General features: G+C 44.1%; 1 protein-coding gene across 3 annotated transcripts in view; it reads right to left on the bottom strand.

Moving 5' to 3' along the window:
* The window catches only part of LOC127005781 (conserved oligomeric Golgi complex subunit 7-like), a 119,793-nt gene that overhangs the window by 4,070 nt on the left and 93,549 nt on the right, over positions 1-22,174 (bottom strand). For 2 of the 3 annotated variants that reach the window (XM_050874883.1, XM_050874880.1), the window contains 3 exons: positions 18,294-18,496; positions 15,769-15,878; positions 4,740-4,894 (listed from right to left, as the gene is read on the bottom strand). In XM_050874883.1, coding sequence (XP_050730840.1) covers positions 4,740-4,894; positions 15,769-15,878; positions 18,294-18,496 — 468 coding nt within the window. The remainder of the gene's footprint in view (positions 1-4,739; positions 4,895-15,768; positions 15,879-18,293; positions 18,497-22,174) is intronic. The other variant, XM_050874881.1, reaches the window with a different exon arrangement.

The following is a 22,174-nucleotide window of genomic DNA, read 5'->3' as shown; positions in this document are numbered from 1 at the left end:
GGAAAGGTTGGCCGGCGCTGGGGATCGAACCTGCGACCAGCGAGACGGGAGAACCACTCCTTTACCAGTCGGCCAAAGAGGTATCCCCCTGGCAGAGGGAGTTATGGGAGGCTCGCCCATCAGCTTTAGTCGCCGTGGCACTATACGACTCCCCTTCCTCTGTAGATTAATTTCTGTGTGTTGAGATTTCCCATTTTCTATGAACTTCGGAGAGCATGGGCCATCATTTTACTTGTTACCCACTTGGGGTGACACAACAGAACCACAGGAGAGGATGCCACTGCCTTGCCACCAGTGAAATACCAGAATTTTCTCTTTACTATGCTCCCACATGACCACTACATGTAACGTATGGAGTATGCATCTCATGAGTGGGGGGGCTCCACTCACACAGCTCTCCTTGACAGAGTGGTGTCAAAGGCTCTTCGTCTCATCATCTCTCCTCCTCATACTGATAGTCTTCTACCTCTTAAATTCCGCCGCCATGTTGCCTCTCTTTCTATCTTCTATCGATATTTTCATGCTGACTGCTCTTCTGAACTTGCTAACTGCATGCCTCCCCCCCTCCCGCGGCCCCGCTGCACACGACTCTACTCATGCTCATCCCTATACTCTCCAAACCCCTTATGCAAGAGTCAACCAGCATCTTCACTCTTTCAACCCTCACGCTGGTAAACTCTGGAACAATCTTCCTTCATCTGTATTTCCTCCTGTCTATGACTTGAACTCTTTCAAGAGGAGGGTATCAGGACACCTCTCCTCCCGAAATTGACCACAGTTACAAAACAAAAACACCATTGGAAAGAGGAGGCCAAGATCTATAAGATTCGGTTATGTAAGCCTCTCCTGCGAATGTACAGGCATATTCAGGGGGTGTTTTTTGCTGTGAGTGCGACTGGCGCTCACAGCGATCTTTTAGCACCACCAGCAAGTGACGCTATTGCTCGCTCTTTTAACCGCTATCTCACAAACTAATCATCACAGCTAAAAACAAAAACACCATTGGAAAGAGGAGGCCAAGATCTATACGATTCAGTAATGTAAGCCTCTCCTGCGAAAGTACAGGCACGTTCAGGGGGTGTTGCCTGTGAAGACGTACATTTATACATGAGTGACGGTCAGCCGTAAGGCAACTACTGTAGATCTCTTGATGATGGGGTGCTGGCAGGGCAGTATTGCCAACTGCAAAATTTACAACTATTTGGTCAAAATATCAGTCATGTGATAGGTGAAGCTATGCAAAAATGTCGCTATATTGGTCAACAATTAACATCCACCAGTTGCTCGTCCGTAGATTTTCCGCACTGGGCTGACATGATTTTCCACCAAATTTAGTGAAGAACCCACTCAATTGGCAATCCTGTGTTGTGAGAATTAGTGTTGGAACACTCTCATACGCGGGAGATTTGAGTGCGGCTGGAGGTCGCAGCGAGCGTTTAGCGCCACCAGCAAATACGCCTAACGCCCGCTGCAAGCGTTTAGCAATGAAAGGGTTAATGCCTTTCCTTACCATCAACATCACACCTCCTCCCTGTTTTCTCTTTCTGTCTCTCCTCCATATATTGTATGCACCTTCTCCAATCCCCACCACCTCAATTGGGTCACACAACTTGGTTTCCGTCAGCCCCACAATATCAGGTTCTCTGTCTCTCAAATAGTCGTTAAACTCTATCCACGATGACGCTATTCCATTGATATTCGTATATGACACTTTCCATCCTTCCTCCTTTCCTGTTAGATTTTTTATCTCCTTCCTCTCGTGTGTGTGTGTGTGTGTGTGTGTGTGTGTGTGTGTGTTCATATTATCTAATGGGGAAGGAGAAAGGGAGGAAGAGTGATAGAGTGAGAGATAAGACTAAAGATAAGAGGGTGTGAGAAAGGAGGAAACAAGGGAAATGAGTGGAGGAAATGGGATGGGAAAAGAAGAGAGAGGTAGGGAGGGTCAGGTAAAGGTGAGGAAAGAGGGGGAGAGAAAGGGTGTGAGTGGGAGGGAAAGAGATTAAAAGAGAGAGGTAGGGAGGGTCAGGTAAAGGTGAGGAAAGAGGGGGAGAGAAAGGGTGTGAGTGGGAGGGAAAGAGATTAAAAGAGAGAGGTAGGGAGGGTCAGGTAAAGGTGAGGAAAGAGGGGGAGAGAAAGGGTGTGAGTGGGAGGGAAAGAGATTAAAAGAGAAACACTGGGAGGGAGGTGAAAGGAAAAGAAGGAAGAAATGAGAAGGAGAAAAATACAGGGACGGAGAGGGAGAAGAAAGAAAGGAAGGGGGGGAGGAATGAACCAGGGAAAAGACTAACGGCGCAATAGGCCGTGACGGAAAAATAAAAAAGTAAGTGGGTGATGTAGGTGCTTATTTAGGTGTGTTCCTACTTACGTTGATTTATATCGTTTTAATTTTTTAGGCTAGAAAATGCTTATTTTACCGCAAAATCCCGCGATATAGTGAAAAATCCGCGATACAGCTAGACCGCGATAAGTGAACCATGATATGGCGAGGGATTACGGTAGTAAAAAATATTTCCTAGATATCAATGATAAAATATTAAAAAGTTGAAAAATGTTTGTCAAAAATCTAAATCAACTTCAAACAAAAGTTAAAATAGCAAACATAATTCCTTTTTCATACTTTCAGAAATTGAATAAAAACAGTAGACTTATAAAAATGCCTAAAATAAGAAGTTAAGATAACATATTTTCTTTACAATGTCCTATATACCAAAAGAAAGAGGAAAAATAAAGATATTTATAAGCAAATAATTAAGTTATTACTTATTTGAAATTGTTACTTAAAGAACGCCTAAAATAGGTGTTTCTTGTAATTATTATTTAAAAAAAATAATAGTAATTATAATAAGTTTTAATGATCAGATGATCGGAATGGTGATTGGAACAGCAGTACTTAAAAAATGATTGGATGATCAGAATCGGATCAGTTGCCCAAACTGATCGGATGATCGGGGAGCGGAACAGCAAAAAAGTGATCGGTGCCCACCACTGATCTTTGGCCACTACCAGGGTACAAGTCTGTCTAAAATGCTTCCATTAGCAAAATAATTGTAATTTGAAAGACTCTAGACATTATTTTAGCTTGCTGTTATTGTCAATACAGTTAGTCCTCGAGTTACAAGAGGATTTGGGACTGATTGGGCAGTTGTAAGTTGAAACTTACATTAAAAAATAAAATTAAATACAGTATTATTAAAAAATCCTGCATCTTCTACCCTCACCCCCTAAACCCAACTCTGACCTCATGCACTCACCCCAGCCCTTCGTTCGGGTGACTCTTTAGCCACGCAATGCTGTGTAAAAGAAAGTTTTGTTTAGTCAGCACAATATCTGTGGTCATATGCCGGAGAGAGACAGAAGGGGAAGGAATTATAGGAGACGGGACACAACCCCCGATTAATAACTGATACCCATTCACTGCTGGGTGGACAGGGGCATAGGGTATCAGAAAAGCCGCCCAAATTTTTCCACTCTGCCCAGAAATCGAACCCGGGCTCTCTTGGTTGTGAGCCGAGTGTGTTAACCACTGCACCACGAAGTCCCTCTGCAATGCTGTGTAACATTATGCAATGGAGGTACCAAGTTTTGCCAAGAAGGTGGTGTTAACCAAACATCCCACCAAGTCACTGTGCTGGAGGCTATGTTGGCAGGGGAACAGTGTAAGCAAAGGACATGACAGTTATATTAGTGACCAGTGTTACCTCTGCCGCGTCTTCTTATGTCTGTGAATATCTCGTTCAACTATGATTGCTGTTTCCTGTAAATGGTCACCTATAAGAGCTGATACAAGAATATTGTGAGGGGGATGTTTTTGTGAAACGTCATTTTGCTAGTTAACTGGCATCTGCTAAGCTTGGTAGGAAGTGCAGGAACTGTGTAAACAAAAAACTCCTCTACCCATGGTGAATTATTTGACATGTCAATTTATTACTTAACCATGTATTACTAATGTTATTGGCCTGGTTGTACGTAGACCTAAAACTGGTAAAGCACATAGTGACTAGTTACTGTAGCATAAGGTGTAATTACAGCTTGAGTCCTACAGGCAATTGAGGTGAAAGTGTGGGAGGGCCAGCCCAGCTCACTTGGCTTTCCCCCCCCCTTGCCTTACCCTAGCCCAGTTGGGACAGCATGTGAGGACAGTGGCTGGGAATGAGGGGATGGGGGTGGGAGGAGGTAAAGTGAAGGAACTCCTGTGTAAACAGACTGCTGCATGTGCGGAATGTTTAAAATGTCAACTCATTACTTAACCCGGTAGCAGCGACGGGCCAAATTTGTGGCTTTACCGTGTAGCAGCGACGGGCCAAATTTGTGCCATGATATAAACCCCCCAAATTAGATGATACATAATCTGATCACAAATGCTTTGATACATATTATTAAATGGTTTGTGTGAGGGGTGATTTTTTCTCATTTTTCTCGCTTGGAGGGACCATTCAGAAACATGATCCCCGTTGCTACCTGGTTGACTAAGTATTACTAATATTATTGGCCTGGGCATAAGTACGCGTGGTCGTAAGTCACATAAGGTCGTACGTCATTAATCGAGGACTACCTGTAATGTTATTTTGAAAGTCCTTACTGGTAAGATACTATTGTATGTATCAATAAGTTATATTCTTCAAACTGCCAAAAATTCAGAATGCAAGTCCTCACATGATCATAAGTTTACCAACTTAGCTTTTCATCTAATTTAGAAAATGCTTCACTCTTGGAAAAATAAAAGTAAAATTTTAGCTTACCTATATCTGTTGTGAGCTGTGTCACCATAGAAGCTGTGATGTCTGGGATCTTTAGTACTGCTTCTGTGTAGAGTCTGCAGGTATTATGACCGACACTGTTGATTAGGAAGTCTGCTGCACTGATCTCACTCTCACTAACAATCCTTCCAGTGCTGCTGTTGAGAGGGTGCAGAAGAAAAATAATTTATTTCAGCATTAGACCTCAGAATGTCTGTTATAAACTCATACATTGAGGCAAATATTTTCAATAAAAATATACAGTGGAACCTCGGTTCACGAATTTAATAATTTGATCCTGAAGGCCATTCATCACCTGAAATGTTCCAAAACCGAAGCTAATTTCTCCATAGGAATCAAGGTAAAATGGATTAATCCGTTCCTGGGCCCTAGATGATTGCTTATTTAAATTTTAACAATAGTACTTTGTGCACAAGTTCATAACACACAATGAATGGAAATCAATAAATCTAACACAAAAAGATAAATATAACACTAAACAGATAAAATACAGATGAAAACTTAATTTAATTTTACTGTACCTGTACAGTATACAGGCCGTTTTTCTTTAACTGTTGTGGCTATGGCTTACATCCAACTGTTAGTTTCATCCATACGGATGGAAAATGGTTGTGGGTATGAGCAACCACGCGGCTGTATGTAAATAAACAACTGCAGTGGCTGAAGAGTGAGGAGCAGTGGAAGATAGCCTACCAAGAGACCCATAAAGCAGACTGGCAGAGCTGCTTTGTTTACTATTTAATTGATAAGCTAAGAGAACACCCCAGTTCAGAATATTTTTTTTCCTCCATTCTATGAAAATTGTAGGACTTCCGGTCTTCACAGCACAGTTCTCTGAGGAGGTTTGGGAAAACACTCCTGTCCTCCCATTTTTGAAGCCATGACTGTGCCCACAACTGCTTCTTCCTTCCATTCAACTGCAGCAACAAGTCCATAACTTGAGTAATGGCAGCACAATACGCAACACCCCTTACTATACAAGCAGACAGCGCCATGTCGATACAGGGCGACTGCTTTGTTAACGTTGTGGATATGGGCAACCAAAGTTGGCCGTGTGTGATGCACACCCGGAAAAGTTGGAGTTGCCGGTTGCCCCTACCGCCAACGCAGTTGGAGAAAAAAAGACCACGTGCGACACCAGCTTTAACCCTTTCGATGCTAAATCCTCGCAGCGAGGACTAGCGTAACTTGCCGGTGGTGCTAAATCCTCGCTGCGAGCGCCAGTCGCACTCAAATTTCACGCATATGAGAGTGTTCCAACACTATTTCTCACCCCACAGCATTGTCAATTTCCACTAAATTTGGTGGAAAATCATCAGCCTAGAGCGGAAAAGAGCAGAAAATCTACGGACGTGTAACTGTTGGCTGTTGTTGTCCAATATAGTGGCATTTTTGCATAGCTTCACCTATCATCTGACTGATTTTTTTTGCCAAATAGTTGTAAATTTTGCAGTTGGCAATACTTCCCTGCCAGCACCCCATCAAGACTCAGTAGTTACCTCAATATCGCTGGCCGTCGCGCACTCATAAATGTACATCTTCACAAGCAACACCCCCCTGAATGTGCCTGTACGTTTGCAGGAGAGGCTTACATAACCGAATCTTATAGATCTTGGCCTCCTCTTTCCAATGGGGTTTTTGTTTTTTAGCTGTGATGAATAGTTTTTGAGATACAGCAGTTAAAAGAGACCCCCCTCCCCCAGCTGGGCTGCCCGAGTGCGCCTGGGGGGATAGTCTCGCTGCGAGCAATTAGCAATGAAAGGGTTAATAAGTGCAGTACCCTCCCGAGTTTCGTGATCCTCGAGTTTCACGCTCAGTCCTGAATTCTTACCATCCCGACTTTCGAGCATTATCGCCCTGAGTTCTGCGCTGCTAAGACATGTAACATGATGATGTACGGGTCACGTCTACCTACCGTCAGTGTCACACTGGCCATTTTTCTCCAACTGTTGGGGCTACTCCTATGTGCCCAACCGGGAGTGAGTTGTCGGTTGTCCGTACGGATGGAAAACGGTTGGGGGTATGAACAACTGCGCGGCTGTATATATGTAAACAAACAGACAACGGCAGTGGCTGAGGAGTGAGGAGCAGTGGAAAATGGCTAACCAGGAAACTAGTAAAGTGGACTGGTAGAGCTGCTTTGTTTACTGTTTAATCAATACATGACAACTACTTTGTTTATGTTGTGAATACGGACAACCGACCTTGGCCGTGTGTGATGCTCACCCGGAAAAGTTGGAGTTGCTGACCGCCCCTATTGCCAATGCGGTTGGAGGAGAAAGGCCCAGTGTGACACCAGCAGCTTAAAGGCGTGGTCACACAAGCTAATTTCTTGGGAATTTCCCACCAAAATTATCTCCCGACAATTTCATGTCTCGAATTTATCCTCAAGTTTGGTCACACAGAGGACTGTTCCATTCTGGGATATATCAGCTGAAAAGCAAAACAAACAATGGATCCAGACGTTGCAGAGTTTGATTAACGCCAGTGCAATATACGGCAACGCCGACATCGGCGCCAAGAAGCGCCAGTGCAATATCGGCAATTAACATCGGCGTCAAGAAGCGCCCAGTGCAATATACGGCAACACCAACATCAGTGTCATGAAGTGCCCAGTGCAATATACGGCAACACCAACATCAGTGTCAAGAAGCGCCCAGTGCAATATACGGCAACACCAACATCAGTGTCATGAAGTGCCCAGTGCAATATACGGCAACACCAACATCAGTGTCAAGAAGCGCCCAGTGCAATATACAGCAACGCTGACATCAGCATCAAGAAGCGCCCAGTGCAATATACAGCAACGCCGACATCAGCGTCAAGAAGCGCCCAGTGCAATATACAGCAACGCCGGCATCAGCGTCAAGAAGCGCCCAGTGCAATATACAGCAACGCCGACATCAGCGTCAAGAAGCGCCCAGTGCAATATACAGCAACGCTGACATCAGCATCAAGAAGCGCCCAGTGCAATATACAGCAACGCTGACATCAGCATCAAGAAGCGCCCAGTGCAATATACAGCAACGCTGACATCAGCATCAAGAAGCGCCCAGTGCAATATACAGCAACGCCGACATCAGCATCAAGAAGCGCCCAGTGCAATATACAGCAACGCCGACATCAGCATCAAGAAGCGCCCAGTGCAATATACAGCAACGCCGACATCAGCGTCAAGAAGCGCCCAGTGCAATATACGGCAACGCCAACATCAGCGTCATGAAGTGCCCAGTGCAATATACGGCAACGCCAACATCAGCGTCATGAAGTGCCCAGTGCAATATACGGCAACGCCAACATCAGCGTCAAGAAGCGCCCAGTGCAATATACGGCAACGCCAACATCAGCATCAAGAAGCGCCCAGTGCAATATACGGCAACACCAACATCAGCGTCAAGAAGCGCCCAGTGCAATATACGGCAACACCAACATCAGCGTCAAGAAGCGCCCAGTGCAATATACGGCAACGCCAACATCAGCGTCAAGAAGCGCCCAGTGCAATATACGGCAATGCCGACATCAGCGTCAAGAAGCGCCCAGTGCAATATACGGCAACGCCGACATCAGCGTCAAGAAGCGCCCAGTGCAATATACAGCAACGCCGGCATCAGCGTCAAGAAGCGCCCAGTGCAATATACGGCAACGCCGACATCAGCGTCAAGAAGCGCCCAGTGCAATATACGGCAACGCCGACATCAGCGTCAAGAAGCGCCCAGTGCAATATACGGCAATGCCGACATCAGCGTCAAGAAGCGCCCAGTGCAATATACGGCAACGCCGACATCAGCGTCAAGAAGTGCCCAGTGCAATATACGGCAACGCCGACATCAGCGTCAAGAAGCGCCCAGTGCAATATACGGCAATGCCGACGTCAGCGTTGTAATTACATTTTGTTTTATTTGTTGCTGAGTGATTCCGTATTCTGTTCTGACTCTACCTAGAGACTCAGTATGTGATGCGGTGTCTTATTTGACTTTCAATGTTATTATTGTGTAATAACGTAAGTGTGTCTTGCGCACATTTGTACTTGACAGTAACAATCAATTGTAACAGAAAATAATAAAAATAATGAGAAAGAAGTGATATATGTGTATGTGTAGAGTAGTGGAGTTCCTCTTCCTTTGAGTTGCCAAGTGGCTGGGTAGTGAGTGCTTATCTCACCACCCCCTCGGCTCAAGGACGCGGCCTCCCCGCCCTGCCCCTCCCCCCGCTGTCTGTTCTCTTTCATTCTTCCTTCCTTCCTTCTACCTCCTCCCTCCAGGGTGTGTGTGTGTGTGTGTGTGTGTGTGTGTGTGTGTGTGTATGAGAGAGAGAGAGAGAGAGAGAGAGAGAGAGAGAGAGAGGCGGGGAAAGAAAGAGGAGAGCTCTCTCTCTCTCTCTCTCTCTCTCTCTCTCTCTCATAAGAATGTAAGGAGTCTGCAGGAGGCCGGTTGGCCTATACAAGGCAGCTCCTGTACACTCAACCCCACCTTACCTCACCATCCATGGCTTTATCTAACCTCTTCTTGAATGTATCTACGGTATTGGCACCCACAACATGGCTCCCAAGCCTGTTCCATTCGTCCACCACTCTATTGGTGAACCAATTTTTGCCTATGTCTTTGTTGAATCTGAATTCGTCTGAACTTAAAACTATTGCCATGCATCCTACCTGGCTCTTTTACTCTCAAAATCTTATTGACATCCCCTTTATTAAAGCCCTTCATCCATTTATAGACTTCGATCAAGTCTCCTCGCAACCTTCGCCTTTCTAGAGAGTGTAGATTTAACTGCTTCAGCTTGTCTTCATAAGGCAAGTTTCTCACCCCCTGAATCATCTTTGTCATCCTCCTCTGTACAGATTTTAACATCTTGATATCCATTCTATAGTAGGGGGACCTGAACTGAACTGCATAATCGAGATGAGGTCTAATTAGTGCTAAGTAAAGTTTGAGGACGACTTCAGTGCTCCTATTGCTTACACTCCTTGAGATGAAACCAAGTACTCTGATGGCCCGATTTTTAGCCTGAATGCATTGAGCCCTAGGACGGAGGTCAGCGCTCACTAGGACTCCTAGTCTCTCTCACGCCCAGACCAGCTTAGAGGAGTGTCATTTAAGGAGTAATTGTGTGAGGGGTTATTTCTACCTACACTCAAAATGCTACACTTCCCGACATTGAATTCCCTCTGCCACTTACCCGCCCAATCATATAGTCTGTCAAGCTCATCCTGGAGAACGGTAGCGTCCCTGTTTGATTGGATTACTCTACCGATCTTGGTATCATCTGCGAACTTACTGACATCACTACTAATTCCTGTGTCCAAGTCATTGATGCATATAATAAAAAGCAGAGGACCCAGCACCGACCCTTGAGGGACTCCACTCGTAACACTGCCCCATTCAGATTTTTTACCATTGATTTGCACTCTCTGCTTCCTACCACTGAGCCACGCCCTGATCCAGTTCAAAACTTTCCCGTCTACACCGTGAGCCTGTAATCTTAGTAATAGCTGGTGATGAGGGACTTTGTCGAACGCTTTACTGAAATCTAGGTATAATATGTCATAGTTTTCATATCGGTCAACTGCCTTGATTACTTTAGTGTAGAAGGAAAACAAGTTAGTAAAGCAAGACCTACCCTTTGTGAACCCATGCTGTGAATCATGAATTAAATTATGCTTTTCTAGATGGTCCCGAATGCTCCCGGCTATAATTGACTCCAACATCTTTCCTACAACTGATGTTAAGCTAATTGGGCAATAATTTGAGGTGGCTGACTTATCTCCCTTTTTGAAAATCAACGTCACATTAGCTACTTTCCATTGGCTGGGCACATACCCAGAATTTACCGACATCTTAAAGATATCGGTAAGCGGGCCACTGAGGACCTCCTTGCACTCTGAGCCCGGTGATTTGTTTTTCTTCAACCTACCAATCTCATCCTGGACTACTTGCCTAGTGATGATCACATCCCTCAACTTGTCATTTTCTTCGCCCTCATATACCTGAACTCTCTCTGGAATGGTTGTTAGATTTTCCTGTGTGAAAACTGAGAGGAAATAGTCATTCATCATTTGACTCATATCTTCTCCATTCTCAACGAGCTCGCCCGTGTTTGTTTTCAACGGTCCAATTCTGTCCCTTGTTTTCATTCTGTACAATTTGAAGAAGCCCTTGGCCTTGTTGGCTACCCTAATCTCATAATTTCTTTTTGCAAGGCGGGTGTTCTTCACCGACCTGGCTAGCTTAACATACCTACTCCTGAGGTGGATTTTTCCATTCTTTATTTTCCTATAAATTCCTCTCTTCAAGCCAATTTCATGCTTGAGTCTGCAGGTCATCCATTTGGGGTCGTTATTTTCCTTCCTACGTGCTTGGTAAGGTCTCTGACCCTCTGCAATTACTCTAACTAAATTATTGTAGGTCATTTCTACATGGTTCCCCTGTCTTTCTGGTTCCAGCCCTGAGATCTGGCCCTCATCCAGCCCTAGGGTTCCCCAATTTACCTCCTCAAGGTGTCTTCTGAGCCCTTCATAATCATCTCTTCTAAAGTCAGGCACCAACACAGGGTTGAGTTCATGGGTCACCGCCCAGTCTAATTTAAACCTAATTTCTTTGTGATCACTGCCACCTAATTCTCTCCCAACATCTAGCTCGCTGATCATATTCTCGGTGTTAGTTAAGACCAAGTCTAGAATGTTGTTACCCCTGGTGGGCACAGTTACTGTCTGCTTGAGAAAATTATCATATATTACTTTCAGAAAATCCCTAGATTCTAGATCACCCACCATGCCTTCCCAGTCTATATTCCTATAATTAAAATCCCCATTATGCAGACATTTTTGCTCCTGCTCGCCCTGCCTACCTCTTGCAGTAATATATCAGTGTCCTGCCTGTTAAGGTTGGGTGGCCTGTAAAGAACCCCTAGAGTTTGTTTGTTTTTCCCTTTGTGGACGTCCACCCAAACTGATTCTGAGTCGCCATTTGTTTGTACAGAGTTGTTAGCGGAACATTTAAGTGTGTCTTTAACATAAAGTGCCACCCCCCCTCCCCTTCTTCCCTATCTATCTTTGTGAAACATCTGATAACCATCTATTTCATACTCCGACATGAAGTTTTTGTTTGCAGTATCCACCCACGTTTCCGTGATAGCTATAATGTCGAATTTCTCGATACATGCTTTCCCCCTCAGTAGATCTATCTTGTTCCTGAGACTCCTACTGTTGGTGTAATGAGCCGTTAGCCCATCCTTTCTTATATCCTTTCGATAACTCCTGCGCCCCCTAGTCCCAGTCTGCGATGCATAGCCACTGATGACAGGCCCTCCCCCCTCGCCTACTCTAAAAAATCCTGTAGGGTGCTCAGTGATCGCTTGAGGGAGTCTGCTAGAACCTCCACCCCCTGGAGTGACAGGTGCACGCCATCCTTGGCATACAAGGTGCCTTATCGTAGAAGAGGTCCCAATTATCCAGGAAAAGACAACCATTTCGCTTATAGTGGGTCGCCAGCCTGCTGTTTACTGCTAAGGCTCTGGAAAGCCATCCCTCACCTACCCCCCTCCTCGGCAAAACACCACAAACGGCCGGCACCCCGCTCGAAGTCTCTCACTTTAGTGAACGATTCCCTGAAGCGCCAAAATATCTCTTCACTACCCACTCTACCGATGTCATTACCACCGAAACTGCAGAAGACGATAGGCTGTGTCCCCTCCCCTGCTAAAATTTCCTCCATCCTGTCAGATACGTGCTGTATGTCTGCCCCAGGAGAGCACACTCGAAGCCTATTTTCCTTATCCCTTGAACAAAAGTACCTGTCAATGAACCTGACTTGACTGTCCCCAACCACCAGGACTTTCCTCTTAGAAACTGTGTCAATAGATGGAAGGGAAGCCGCTACAGGAGGAGAGGGAGGGGCAGCAACAGGGGAGGGAGAGGAGGAGGGGGAAGAAGAGGAGGAGGAGGAGGAGGAGGACGATGAGTGGGAGGAGAGAGAGGAGGAGGATAAGGTTGAAGGGGAAGGGGGAGAGGAGGTGGAGGAGGAGGTGGTGGGGGAGGAGGGGGAGGAGGGGAAAGAGGGGGGGAGGAGGGGACAGGGAGGGAGGCAGGGGAGGAGGAGTAGGAAGAGGAGGAGGAGGAGGAGGAGGCGGGGGAGGTAGCGGTAGAAGAGGAGGGGGGAGGTGATGTGGTGGAGGACAAGGAGAAAGAATGCGAGGAAGAGCAGGAAGAGACGGAAGGGAGGGAAGAGGTGGAGGAAAGGGGAGAGGGGGGTGATGAATGAGAGTCCGCAGCGGCAAAAGGGAAGGGAAGTATGGCGGGTGAGGAGAGGGGAGATAGCGGGTGAGGAGAGGGGAGAGGGGAGGAGAGGAGAGAAGCGGCTGAAGGAGTGGAGGGGAAGAGGGAGATGCAGGAGGGAGAAGTGAAGGGAGAAGGCACTAGTGAGGAGGGGCAGGCAGGCAGGAGAAGGGAGGTGTGGTCTGCTGCTGTATGGGGAGAAGCAGGGGTGAAAGGAAGGGGGGGTGAGGTACCCTCGCAAGTAGATGAGCAGGAACACCTGCGACATACTGTGACTCGCTCCACCAAATATTTCATGTCCCGTGTTAACGAGTGGATCGTGGATTCCAGGTGCTTGATTTTTCTTTCATCATGCCCTGCCTTGACGCAGAAACGGCAAGTCTCGCTTGCCCCGTTACTTGTCCTAAAGTACTGCGGAGCTTGGCGAAGGCCACAATTAAAACAACGTTTCAAATTTGAGGGCATATTGGCTGATCCTTTCGCAAAGCGTATTGGAACAAGGGTCCCAGGTGAAACGAAGGGTCCCAGGGGAATACAGCCGGTGGGCAGGGTGTCGTCTGGTGGCCCGGAAACGTGAAGAACGTTTAGAAGGAGCTTGCGTGCACCACTGTGATGTTGTGAGATGTATGGGGTTAGTACAGAAAGGGAAAGCTAGTGTGTTAGGGTGAGGGTGATGGAATGTAATGTATCAGAAATAACACTTAGCAGAGCAGAGTGTTGGGTAGTAGTAGTTGTTGTTCAGTCACAGCAGCGAGAGAGAGAGATGCTAATCTCTCACAAATTTCTGTATATTTATGCTAACATCTCAAAATTATCAAATAATTTATGTTTCTCTATGTGCACCATTTAATTTTGCATGTAGTTATATATCATACATGATGATTATGTTGAGATTATGGCTGAAAACTTGTTATAATTAGAAGTGATGTTTGAAATTTGGCGCGCGTGGCCAGCCTGGATACGGGCAGGGCGCCGTTTTCGCGCGGTCATAGTCAAGGGGTTAAAGGCATGGTCACACAAGCTAATTTCTTGGGAATTTTCCACCAAAATTATCTCCCGACAATTTTCTGCCTTGAATTTATCCTCAAGTTTGGTCACACAAAGGACTGTTGCATTCTCGGATATATCAGCTGAAAAGCAAAGCAAACAATGGATCCAGATGTTGCAGATTTTGCTTAAGAAAAAGAAAAAAGAAGAGAAAGAATTTGTTGGTTCGTGAGTGGTTAGCTCGGAGACAAAGGGAGAGTGTGTTACAGCTTGCTACCATTAAATGCCACGAGAACTTAGCAGTGGGGACCCAGAAATGATGAGGCAGTGGCTACGCTTGGACAAGACTCAAGTCCAAGACCTGCTCGACCTGGTTACTCCAAGCTTATCTAGCTTCGTGGAACTCATTGTGGAACTGGAATAAACACGCGGATAGCTACTGAACCAATCAGCTGATACGCTCTTCTTCTTCTTGTGACCACAACTTACTGATCTCACGAGAAAATAACCAAAATGCTGGTGACTGAGTTTCTGACTAGAATATTGATGAGTTTCCCGTGAAATGCTGCCGACTTTGAATATCTCTACAAAATTCCCGAGAAACTAGCAGTTGGGTGACCGTGTTGGGGCAAGGTTCACAGAGATGCACGCTAATGGGCCGCAGTAAAAGCTACAAACATGATTTAACTATCAACGTCGACTTCAGATTCACAAAGCTTTCATTTCGTCAAAGTTAGAGGCCGCTGATTAGATGAGCGCTGTCGCTGACGTCATCATACTCGGCGAATCACAAGCGTGTTTTCAGAACTGTCAGCCAATCGTCAGGCAGCGAGCCACATTCAGCTGCAGCTTCAAATCGACCCATTCTCTCCTCACATTTTCTTCCTTTTTACACAGTACGTGTTTTGAGATAACAAGGGAGTAAAGTGGGAAAAAAAAGTCATCTTCTCCACGGGCCAGAACAAGTAAGTGCTTTTCCAGTGTTTTCAATGCCCCAAGCTTCATGATCCGCTAGTTTAGCACTATACCTGCGGAACAAAGCAAGCGTGAAACTCGGGAGGGTGGTGAGGAAGGGAAAGGGAAGATATGTTACTGTTTGGAAGGAGAGTCTGTTATATATTAGTCTACTAGATTCTCAACAATCTAAAGGTGAACAAATAACTACTGGAGTCAATTCAGGTTCACTGTTTCGTTGCCTACGTTTCCTCCTGCCAGTTCTTCTCCCCGTGGCTCAGACTACACTTGCCTCGCCTCCTGTACACACTCGTCTGTTCTGCTTAATAAAGCCTTAAGAAGAAGGTTATGTCCGTTACTCTTATATCACCACAAAGTCCCCTTCCATATTGTGTATTTAGCGAAAGCTACATAGTAACTGATGCTCTCCTGCAAATACTCCCGGCTTGTCACCCCTTGCATATTTGTGGCTTGCATGTTTGTAGCTTGAGACACAATTCATCACCCGAGACGATTTGATGAGAGGCATTCGTGACCTGACCTGTAATTACTATGAAGTTTTTTTATTTATTTATTTTTTATTTTTTTTTTACAGCAAAGGAGACAGCACAAGGGCACAAAAAAGGAAACAATAATAAAAAAAAGCCTGCTACTTGCTGCTCCTGTAAAGAATTCTAAGAGGTGGCCAAAAGGGGGGTCAGTTACAGGAGTTAAGGTATCACAAACGTACCGATTAGCTTTATATTCTGATGACAAGCTACTAGTCCCCAAAATTTTCTTTCAGGAGAAAACACTTACCTAGAGGCAGAGGCAGTGTTGGCTTCTTGCAGAGCTCTGTTAAGGGCAGGACTGTGGTTTACTAAGAGAGGTTCGAGATGTTGTGGTAAAGTCATAAGGTACTGCCCAATCTGAAAGTTAGTAAGACAAGTACAGTTTTGCATTCAGGAGTGTTAGCGGGAATTTTTTCAAGGGGGAGCAGAGCCAGAGCCAGTATGTTTTAAGCAAAAAGAAAAATTCACAAAAATGTTTCCAATTGTTTTACACAACCTGTGAGAAGTTTTGAGACCTATATAATGGCACTGAAATGAAAGCGGTATGGAGGCACTGGGAGGTTTTTATGGACAGGGTTTGTGTGCTGGGGATGGCTGAAGCTCTGCCCACAATCCCGGGACCCAATCAGAGTCTCGGATGCCAATTACGCGGGGCAACGTCACAGCATTGAAGCCCACTCACAGCACGATACACCCCTCACTCCTCAGTTTGTCTCAGGCATCCATACAAGCAGGATTACAGTGTTTTTGTGCTCCCCACCCCTAGCCATATTTGATTCGGTTATGGGACGGATTTTTGTGCATGTCACGGCGTCATGTCGAGTGATGAGCTTTTTGAGTCGGGGTCAGAGTACCTGCCAGGTAGCTCTGATGAGGAACAGAGCGACGAAAGTTATGTGAGTGGCGATAGTGCCGTTCAAGACGACAGTGAAGATGAGTTATTGGATGACACTGAACCTATTGTTGACCAAGGGTGGCGGTTCATGTCTGACCCATTTGCTGACGCCCGCCCAGACCCACTCCCTTTGTTCAGTGACACGGGCACGGGTATATCAGCTCACAGGCCCCAGTTTACCTGCCCACATGAAGCTTTTTGCTTTTTTTTATGATAAAGTAATTGATAAACTTTGTGAGTGGATGAATGCCCAGGCAACTGAATATTTTACAGCAACAGGAAAGCAAAAAGTAAATGGGTTATTGTGGACGCAGAAGACATATTTTTGGTGAGTTTACTATTATTATTATTATTATTATTATTATTATTATTATTATTATTATTACCAATGTGTTCATATATATTCATTTATGTGTACACTGTGTTTTTCCATAAAAATATGAACAAAAACTATGAAGAGAAGGGAAGTTTTATGGGTGGAACTGTTGTGTAAAACGCCGGGGGGGAGGGTGAATGCGGCCAGGTGGGGAGCGGTATGGGGGAGTGGAGCGCTGGAAAGTGGAGCAGTGCCGAAGGGGTTTAAAGAAAAAAGTATTTGCGAATGACACTGAATGATCTATTTCACTAAAAAGTCTCTTCAACTGATGTAACTGTTTTTCTAGCCCCAAGTAAAGCTCTCAAGCCCTTGCTTGGTGTAGAAAATCAGCACAATATTATGACCTATGGTGCATTTACAGGCTCATCCACTTTGACACAAACTTCAAACCCAGGTTTGGGTTAAACTGAGAATTGGGTTTGGGTCTGTGAGGGTAAATGGAATGCCTGAATCCGCTGTTCGTTGTAAACAAACATGATAGACAGACACGGAGCTTTGTAAAGCCCTAATAGCCAACCTATATATACGACAAGGACAGCTGCCTACATTTTTGTACGCAACTGTATTTGTGAACAGCCACTGTTTGACCTACACAAAGGACTACCTCTTGCAGTGCCAAGTTGTAGAAACTGATTTTTTTCCTCACTTACCAACACACCACTTTTAACCTATTTTTTGCAGTTTTCAGCTCATATCTAAATTACAATATAGACAGCAGCACTTACTGTTTGGGGCCATCTGACACTGCCAGAGGATCCCAAGTATAGTTAAAATATGATTAATAGCAGAAATAAGTGACAAGATGACCACCGCCTATTGCGCTGGTAGGCTTGCTTGAGGGGCCTGGATGGTGTTCAGCCCCAGCCCGTCATTGCGCAGGCAAGTGTTTATAGTGGCGCCATCTTCTCTTGGCTCATGTTGTCTCCCGGAACTCGTTCTTGATTCACTCGGACGGTTTCCTCTAGAGTCCAGGTCGATGGGTGGTCTTCAGGACAGCATGTGGGTAGTTTTAAGCCACTCGGCGGTGACAGAAAAATCCGAGGTGGCAGCGTGGGGATTCGAACTCGCGTCGTCCATCACGTGGTGAATGTGGGCCCAGCACGCTACCACTCAGCCACCGCCTACCCTACCTAATGGTACGGCCACACTGCACGCAGTTTGCTGGGAGGGTAGAGGGTAGTGGGATGCCTAGTGGGTCAGAGGCAAGAACAAACACATGTTATCTAATACGAGTGGCCATACCAGACGCGGGTAGCAGGTTTTCTCCAAGCTTACCCGCTACCCGCGTCCTGTATGGCCACTCCTATTAGATAGCATGTGTTTGTTCTTGCCTCTGACCTGCTAGGCATCCCGCTACCCTCTACCCTCCCAGCAAACCGCGTGCAGTGTGGCCGCACCCTAATGGATCCAACTAAACAGAAAAGGCTATTATTCAACATTACAAATCCCTAATTACCTAAACAGAAAAGGCTATAATTCAACATTACAAATCCCTATGTACCTGTGTAATGTACTCCTGTGGTGAGAAGGAAGATGAGAGCTGTGCTGAGGTTCCTGGTCGAGATGTCCAAGCAGGCAGCTCTGGCAGAGTAGCCAGCTGGGAAGACACAGGTGCCATGATGGTGGAGAGGGCAGCCTCCACAGCACTCTGACACTGTGCCTGCACCTCTGTCAGGCTCTGCTCCAACAGCCTCCCATCTTCTTCTGTATGATCAAAGAGCAGTTATGTCAGGGGAGCCACCATTTGAATAGTAAAAAAATGAAAGCTTTAGTTTTTGATTTATGACACAGAATCCCTGTTTACTATAAAGCTATGTACAGTTGTCTTACCTACATTCAATAATTAATAAGAATGAATGAACTAAATGATTTTTTTTAACCCACTAGCAGCGGGGATCATGTTTCTTAATGGTCCCTCTAAGCGAGAAAAATGAGAAAAAATCATCAATCACACAATCCCTTTCATGATATATATCAAAGCATTTATGATCAGTTTATGTATCATCTATTTTGGGGGGTTTAAATCATGGCACAAATTTGGCCTGTCGCTGCTACACGGTAAAGCCACAAATTTGGCCCGTCGCTGCTACCAGGTTAAGGGCTTCACTTTACTTTTGAAAGTCAAATACCTTATGATAGGTAAGTATTGTATTAGTACATATTTAAATTGCAAAATACAGGTAGTCCTTGAGTTACAATGGGATTTGAGACTGACAGCCCAGTCAAAAGTCGAACTTTACATAGAAAATAAAATAAAATATTCAAATGTCCTGCCACGGATGGAGCACTGAACCCACACCACCTACCCTGCCTCTGTTCTGTCTTCATGCACTTGCCTTACCCCAGCCTGTATTTGGTTGATCCTTTAACTATGCAGTGTTGTGCAGTGTTACAAAATTGAGCTAACAAGTTTTGCCAAGATGACAGCGGGAGGCAAATGCCGGCCTGGTCGTTGTGTAGAGGGTTGTGTTGGTGTATTTATCTAGTTGTACCTAGTTGTAGTTTTACAGGGCCTGGGCTTTACGCTCGTGTGGTCCCATCTCCGTATCTATATTTATCCAACTTTTTCTTAAAGCTTTGCACACTCCTCGCCGATACTACGTCCTCACTTAGTCTGTTCCGCACCTCTATATTTCTTTGCGGGAAGCTATATTTCTTTATGTCTCTCAAGCATCTTCCCTTCCTCAATTTTTTACTATGTCCTCTTGTGTTCCTGGTGGTAATTTCTTCTTTTAGTAGTAACTCCTCGTTGTCTACTTCTTCCATTTTGCTCAATAATTTGTAGATTTGTATTAGGTCTACCCTTTCTCTTCTTTGTTCCAGTGTTGGTAAGTCCATTTCCTTTAGTCTTTCCTCGTATGTCAATCCCTCCAGCACTGGAACCATTTTTGTTGCCAAACTTTGTATTCTTTCTTGTTTCTTTATGTGTTTCTTCTAATGGGGAGACCACACTGCCTCTGCATATTCCACCTTTGGTCTAATCATAGTGGTAATTATTTTTTTCATCATTTCCTTATCCATGTAGTGGAATGCTATTCCTATATTTCTCACCATGTTATACGTATCACCGAATATCTGATTAACATGACTCTCTGGCAGGGTTGGTGATTTTTTTGATTTTTTTTTTTTAAATAAAAAAAATCTGAATTTTTTTTATTTAAATCAGATTTTTAAATTTTTTTTTATCAATCAGCATAAAAATATTTGGAAAACTATTTATATATTCTATACATTAGTTTAAAACACATTTTGGAGTGTTTTTACATCATGTTGCATCACCTCTCACTTTGTTACGTGTTCGAACCTGTCAAGCAGCCCAGTAGCCACTGACCAGGATTGCATAATTTCTCTCAGGCTCTGTCCTGTTCCTCTTACATCATGTTAGGACATAGCCGGACTTGTGCCACTGTGTAGTAGTTTGACTGTTTAGGTGTTACAGGCCAGCCACTCATTCCTGAGCTAACTGCAAGAGCGTAGAGATGTCATTGACCACAAGGATTAATGTATCTGGTAGGGAGTGATCCAGTGTGGGAACATTTAACAGAATTCCTTCAAAGTCTGGGAAAGCATGGAGAGCTATATGCAAACAGTGTAAACTGGAGTTACAAGGAATAGTAGCAAGACTGAAAAGAACCAAATTTATTGTCATAAGAATTAAAATCCTTATTTTTTAAAGATTTTGAATTTCAATTTCAAAGAATTTTTATGAACTACTTTCAAAGAAGTGTATCATTATTTTATGTGCTTTTGTTTTAAATACAGGCCATAATAATTTTCTTTTTTAAATTCATTACTTCAGGAAATAAGTACAGTTCATTATAAGTAAACCTCTTTGATTTCCTTTATTTTAATAGCATGTGGAATTTTTTGTTATACTGTATTGTAAAAGGAAGTGCTTCAATATTCTCCTCCTCAGAAATAAGTACAGGTCATTACAAGTAAAACCCTTTGATTTCATTTTTTAATTTAAATCATTGATTTAAATCAATGATTTAAATCAATGATTTAAAAAAAAAATCATTCAATTTAAATCTTGATTTAAATCACTGATTTAAATCATAATGATTTAAATCGGCCAACCCTGCTCTCTGGCTGTTTGTTATCTTGTATTATTACTCCTATGTCTCTCTCTTCGTGTACTTCCTTTAATGTCTCACCATCTCCCATTTTCTATGTCCATTTTGGTCTTCCTTCACTTTTTCCCATTTCCATAACATGACACTTCTTCACATTAAATTTCATCTCCCATTTCATACTCCACTTCCAAATCTTGTTTAGGTTTTCTTGCAGAATTTCACAGTCTTTACTGTTTCTTATATGTCTTAGCAGCTTTGCATCATCTGCAAACAGGCTCATATAACTATTTACTCCCTCTGGCATGTCATTAATATATACTAGGAAAAGTATTGGTGCCAGTACCGATCCCTGAGGCACTCCACTCTCTACAGTTTTCCATTCCGATTTTATGTCCTTAACCACTGTTCTCATCTCTCTTCCCCTTAGGTAGCTTTCCATCCAGTTCTTCATTTTCCTTTTCAATCCTCCTTTAGTTTCTAGTTTCCATAGCAGTCTTGTACATGGAACTTTGTCAAATGCCTTCTTCTGGTCTAGTAAGCACAATCAACCCATCCGTCCCTTTCCTGTATTTTACCTGTCACTCTTGAGTAAAAGCTACGTAAGTTTGTCACACATGAGCGCCCTTTTCTAAATCCATACTGTTTACTTGTGATTAAATTCTGCTCCTCTCAAAACTGCATCCATTGTTTCTTTATCACCTTCTCACATATTTTACATACTACACTGGTCAGTGATACGGGTCTGTAGTTCAGGGGTTCTTCCTTCCTTCCATTTTTGTATATGGGGACCACTTCGGCCCTCCGCCACTCCTTAGGCACTGTACCAGTTGTTACTGAGCAGCATTTAATGATGTCATATATCAGCTTAATCAGCTCATTTCTGCATTCTTTCGATATATACCCTGAGACTCCATCCAGTCCTACAGCTTTTCTCTCTTCCAGCTCCCCCAACAATTCATACATCTCCTCTTTATTTACTGTAACTTCTTCCATATGAACATTTATCTTGTTTTCTTGTGGCTCATTAAATATTGATTCATTAGTAAAAAGTTGCTGGAACTTTTTGTTTAGTAGCTCCGCCATGTCTTTAGGTTCATCGATTGTCACATTCCCATCGCTCAGTCTTTCAATTGCTTCTCTTGGTTTAATCTTACCATTTATGAATCTATAAAATAGTTTAGGTTGTTCTTTGCACTTTTCCACAATATCATTTTCATATCCCTTTTCTTCTTCGTTCCTTATTTTCATGTATTCATTTCTCGCTACCTTAAAATCTTCTTTATTCCTTTGGTTTTTATTTCTTTTT

This window comes from Eriocheir sinensis, chromosome 31, assembly GCF_024679095.1.
Source record: "Eriocheir sinensis breed Jianghai 21 chromosome 31, ASM2467909v1, whole genome shotgun sequence".
Lineage (NCBI taxonomy): Eukaryota > Metazoa > Arthropoda > Malacostraca > Decapoda > Varunidae > Eriocheir > Eriocheir sinensis.
Note: the sequence above shows the minus strand (reverse complement) of the source record. Positions and strands in the feature narration are given on the sequence as shown.